The 4,842-nt window shown below is 40.6% G+C and overlaps 1 protein-coding gene across 1 annotated transcript; it reads left to right on the forward strand.

Moving 5' to 3' along the window:
- Nucleotides 1-2,315: 2,315 nt before the first annotated feature.
- LOC103992057 (transcription factor MYB61) lies at nucleotides 2,316-4,328 on the forward strand. The gene is given in 5 exon segments (XM_009411637.3): nucleotides 2,316-2,840; nucleotides 2,928-3,057; nucleotides 3,157-3,986; nucleotides 3,989-4,046; nucleotides 4,048-4,328. Coding segments are annotated over 5 exon segments (1,254 nt in total). The 5' UTR covers nucleotides 2,316-2,707; the 3' UTR covers nucleotides 4,151-4,328.
- Nucleotides 4,329-4,842: the final 514 nt, after the last annotated feature.

Below are 4,842 nucleotides of genomic sequence, written 5' to 3' on the forward strand. Positions count from 1 at the left end.
TTTAGTCTTAATCCTACTTAGTCTAAAAAGAACACAAGTATAAGATTAATATAAATTTATGAGTTTTATTTTGTTCATGTAATACTTAACATTTATAAATGAATTTGTAAATTTATGTTGCCTATATTAACATGAATATTGGTGTGGATGATGTCATTTATGTCCGGATCAACTCGATTCAGTTTGGACCTGTGTGTAAAAAATCTTGATGGCTCAAACATTTTTATGGGTTGAGGTGGACTCGAGTACATACTCTACGACTAACCTGCATAAAGATCAAGATTCGATGAATTTTACAGGGAATTAATTGGGGGAAATATTCTTCAATACGGGAAATATTCTTTGTCCAATTATTTTTAAAATATTTCTTAGATTATTTTTTGATATTGATTGAGCCTTTTATCATCTCATTGTCCACTAGGCTAGCACGTGTATCTCAATGTTAATTGGGTTATCATATATCAAATCGTTAATGGAGAGGTAGCAACAAGACATAATTGACAAGTGATAACATATTTCAACCAGGAAGGATACTTATTTGAATCATTCTTCACAAGGGTGGTCTTTGTTGTGTCTTGTTCTATTAAGCTTTTATATGCAATTTAGCTTCGCGTCATGGAGGATAATTAAGCTTTTATATGCATAACACCGGCTAAAGGCAGCATAGATACGAGATGCCGATTGCCATCCAATGTACCAAGTTGTCTTGCTATTGATGGAGTGGGTCCAATGTGACACCAACAACACAGAATAATGTGGCCTCGATCATGCAACACTGTGCAATCGGAATTGGCATGTTGTGATCCCTCGTACAATTGAGAATTTGCACACTGCCGCCATATGGACTCAATAATGCCATGATACAATTAGGTTGTAATGATTGATTGATGGGTAGAAAATTAAATTACTGGATTGTTCAAGGAGGAGTCATATTTTTTCGTGTTATTTCATTTAACATTTGGGGTTAACCATATTTTTCATTTTTCCAGTAGAAGAAAAAAATTTTGCCCAGATTTATTTATAATTAAAAAACGTTGTTCTTTGGGACCAAAGCACACAGTTATCATGACACAAATGCTTCATAATATGTATTATTTCATTTGGTTGTGTGCAATAGAAGGGAAAAAGAAACATCCATTGGTTGGAAGAGTTTTTTTTTTTCTTCTCTATTTCCATTCCTGAAAACTATTACTCCAAGGAAAATATTTAAAAACAAAAGTTTAGAAATATCTTTATCATATCACATATTTTATATTTTAACATATAGTTTAGCTTCAATATATGATTTGTTTAGGAGATTGTGGAAATATATAACTAATGAATATGTATTAGCATTTTGATCTTTAAATTTGTTATAAACCAGGTTTGTCATTTATAAAATTATATTTTATAATTTAAAAAAATATTGTATTCCCATTGTCATCATCACTTATTACTCTTTTTTTAGAGCAACATTCCAATTAAAATTCACTGGACTTTTTTTTCTTGTTTTTTTAAAAATGGTAAAGAATATTTTTTTTCCTATTCTGATTATTTTTCTTCGGGGAATAAGACAACCTTTAAATCACTTCTATTATTATTCCATGACCTCTATAAAAAGGAAAGAATATTCATTTTTGTTTTTTTCTTCTCCCAATCCAGACTGAACTATGAAAAGTTGATTTCCTTTCTTTTTGCCACAATCCAAATTAAGATAAAATTTTCGCAATAAAAGGGACCCTTGTTTTCACCCTAGTTTCCAATAGACGTTTATATTGTACAATATAGTGCATGATTTCCCCATTTCTGTGTATTTGGATTGATGGACTTTATATATATATATATATATATATATATATATATATACTCTAATTTACATTTTGCTCAAAGGAGAGTTGCGCATGAAACGATGATGCAAAATGATATTGGAATTGATCTCTTGAGTTACAATAACCTGATCATTCATATATAGCTCGTATTTGAAGTGCCCTCAGTGCCATGAAAAATGAGAAAGGAATCTGATTGTAAACAAAATTAATCATAAGCTCGTTTCAGATTGTCTGATTAGAACAGAAGAGAGTGATTCAACAGACTGTCATGGGCACAAATAATTTGTCCATGTTGTTTCCAAGATAGAACAGCAAGGTTGTGTTTTAATTAATACTCATACAATGTTCTGTGACACACACATTCTAAAGTGACATTGAGGTTCATACAGGCATGCTGTTTGTTTTCTGGCTTCATTTGGACACAAGAAAACTTGTGTGGTAGGGAGGGAGTAGTATCATGAACAGGTAAGTGTGGGTTGCTTCAAGGACGATCTCAGTAGAGGCAGCTCGGAGGAATGCATGTCTTCCCACACAATGCATGTCTTCTACCTTGTTACTTTTACTGCCATGACCTTGTAGTTTATCAGCATCACAACATGATGGTTCAATTCATCCTCTCCCCACCTTTAAAAGAAGGGAAGGAAAGCAGAGGAGAGAAGGAAAACCTAACTGGATTGCAACCACTGTGATTGTGACCTCCTCTCTCTCTCTCTCTCTCTCGCATGTCCTTCTTCTCTTAATTCCAATTCCTTCCTCAGTGCTGCTTCGATCCCTCTGCCTCCCCTCTATCCCTTTCTGCACATTCCTCAGTTCCCGACTCGCACGCAACTCTTCTCCCGCCGACAATTCGGCAGACAGGCAGGAATTTCTGCTGCATTCATTCTCGGGTCTCACCAGAAATGGGGCGGCACACATGCTGCCACAAGCAGAAGCTGAGGAAAGGCCTGTGGTCTCCTGAGGAAGACGAAAAGCTCATCAAGCATATAACGACGTATGGCCATGGGTGTTGGAGCTCTGTCCCTAAACAAGCAGGTGATGCATTTGCCAACCAGCAGATTGGGCATGGGTTTCCTTGCTGATCTGCATCTAATCCTTGGTAATTGCTTCTTGTGTGCACAGGTCTTCAGAGGTGTGGAAAGAGCTGCAGGTTGAGGTGGATAAACTACCTGCGGCCTGACCTCATACGAGGGGCATTCTCAGACCAGGAGGAGGATCTCATAATTGAACTCCATGCGGTGCTAGGAAACAGGTACAGGAATTCCCTCCCTCTCGTCTCTCTCCTCCTTTATCCATCGTTGTGATGTCAGGCCTTGAGTTCTTCTACTCCTTTTACCGACGACATGTTCAGGTGGTCACAGATTGCGACACGCTTGCCGGGAAGGACCGACAACGAGATCAAGAACTTCTGGAACTCTTGCATCAAGAAGAAGCTCAAGCAGAGAGGCATCAACCCCAACACGCACAAGCCACTCGCGGAGGCCGAAGCCTCCGAAGATCAAGCCTCGAAGAGCAGCGAGAGGACTTCCAGCTCCTGCGACCTCAAAGTTCCCAATGCAACCTTGGAGAGCACCACCGACGCGGTGCCGACTTCCTCCTCCATGCCAATGTTGGATAAGCACGCTGTCGAAAGGAAACCATCGAAGAACTCGGCCACACCGATGAAATGCTTCTTTCTAGGCCAATTCTTCGCCAGCCAAGACGTCTCGTCCGATCCAGCCACCATCTTCCCTCTTGCAGAGTTTAGCTTTGCCACCGACTGCAGCAGAAGCCAGGCAGCGACGGCTGGACTATCGATCTGCCCAAATCCGTATGGTAGGCTGTTCGAAATGAATCACGACTTGAGCTGCAACACATTATCCACAGGTTTCCCATCAACTCCGACCGCAGTCATTTCCACTTCCATGGGCCTGAGAACAAACATCAACCTCCCACCATATAATCCTGCACACGTCTGTGCTGGAATTGATGGTATTCGGTACAGTGATGCTGTTTACTCCAGCAACACAAGTCAGAGCAGCATCAGCAGCGTTGGCGGAATAGAGATGCAGAACAGCAGCCCCTTCTTCGACAATGGCTTCTTCCCTTGGTCGGAGTTGACGCCAGACACGGACACCCAAGTCCAGCTCGAAGGCGAGCCCGAGGATCTCAAATGGTCGGAGTACCTCGAGGGTGGCTTCCCGTCGTAGCAACCATCCAAAACCGAAGCCAATCTGTGCATTGTGATGTCAAGACAGACAGCCAATCTGTGTTCAGTGATGTGGGCGTGCCAGCATCAGCTACAGTCTCCAGACGTATACGGCAAGGATTTCCGGATTTCATCCGTGGGATTCGGACAAGTATAGATCGCGATAGATTACACCAAGTTAAAGATGGTCCGATTTGCAAGATTTGTGTGACAGAATTTATGGTGTGTGTAGATAGATAGACATGGCAATAAGTGTGTCAAATAAAGCTTTCTCCAGTCTCTGTCTTCACACTTTTTCCAGTTCTAATCTAAGCTTTTAAAGATACGCAAGCTCATACATTTGAAATACTCTATCCATCAAATCTCATGGCTTCAAGCTCACTAGTGTTAGACGACTTCTTTGCAGCAGCCACCATGGACTTTCTTGCATACTGAATGCTTGAAAGCCACCCGAGTTGTTCTGCCTCATTTAGAAGCATTTGGAAGTAGGGAACTGAGAGTTGTTTGGTTAATACTCTCAGGCATGGCGCTACCACTCGCATCATCAGCAAGCTGCAGAACAAACAGAGAGAAAGAAAGATGTTTGTGCACATTTACACATAAGAGGAGGAATCGGATTGTGCCCTTCCAGTCAGTCTATTATATTGCTGACCACAAACCATTAAATCTATAAGCTAGATTTGCAAGCCAAGCCAAGCCAAGGGAATGCATCATGATGGGTGCCAGTGTGGGAAAAGATTTCTATGCATACTGTGGCCTCAATCTGATGCTGATGACTTGGTAGGCAGAGTGGGAAAAAGCCAGGACATTTTTTCATTGTCCCTTTTCCTTCTTTTATCACCTTTAGAT

Source organism: Musa acuminata, chromosome BXJ1-7 (assembly GCF_036884655.1).
Source record: "Musa acuminata AAA Group cultivar baxijiao chromosome BXJ1-7, Cavendish_Baxijiao_AAA, whole genome shotgun sequence".
In the NCBI taxonomy this organism is placed as follows: domain Eukaryota; kingdom Viridiplantae; phylum Streptophyta; class Magnoliopsida; order Zingiberales; family Musaceae; genus Musa; species Musa acuminata.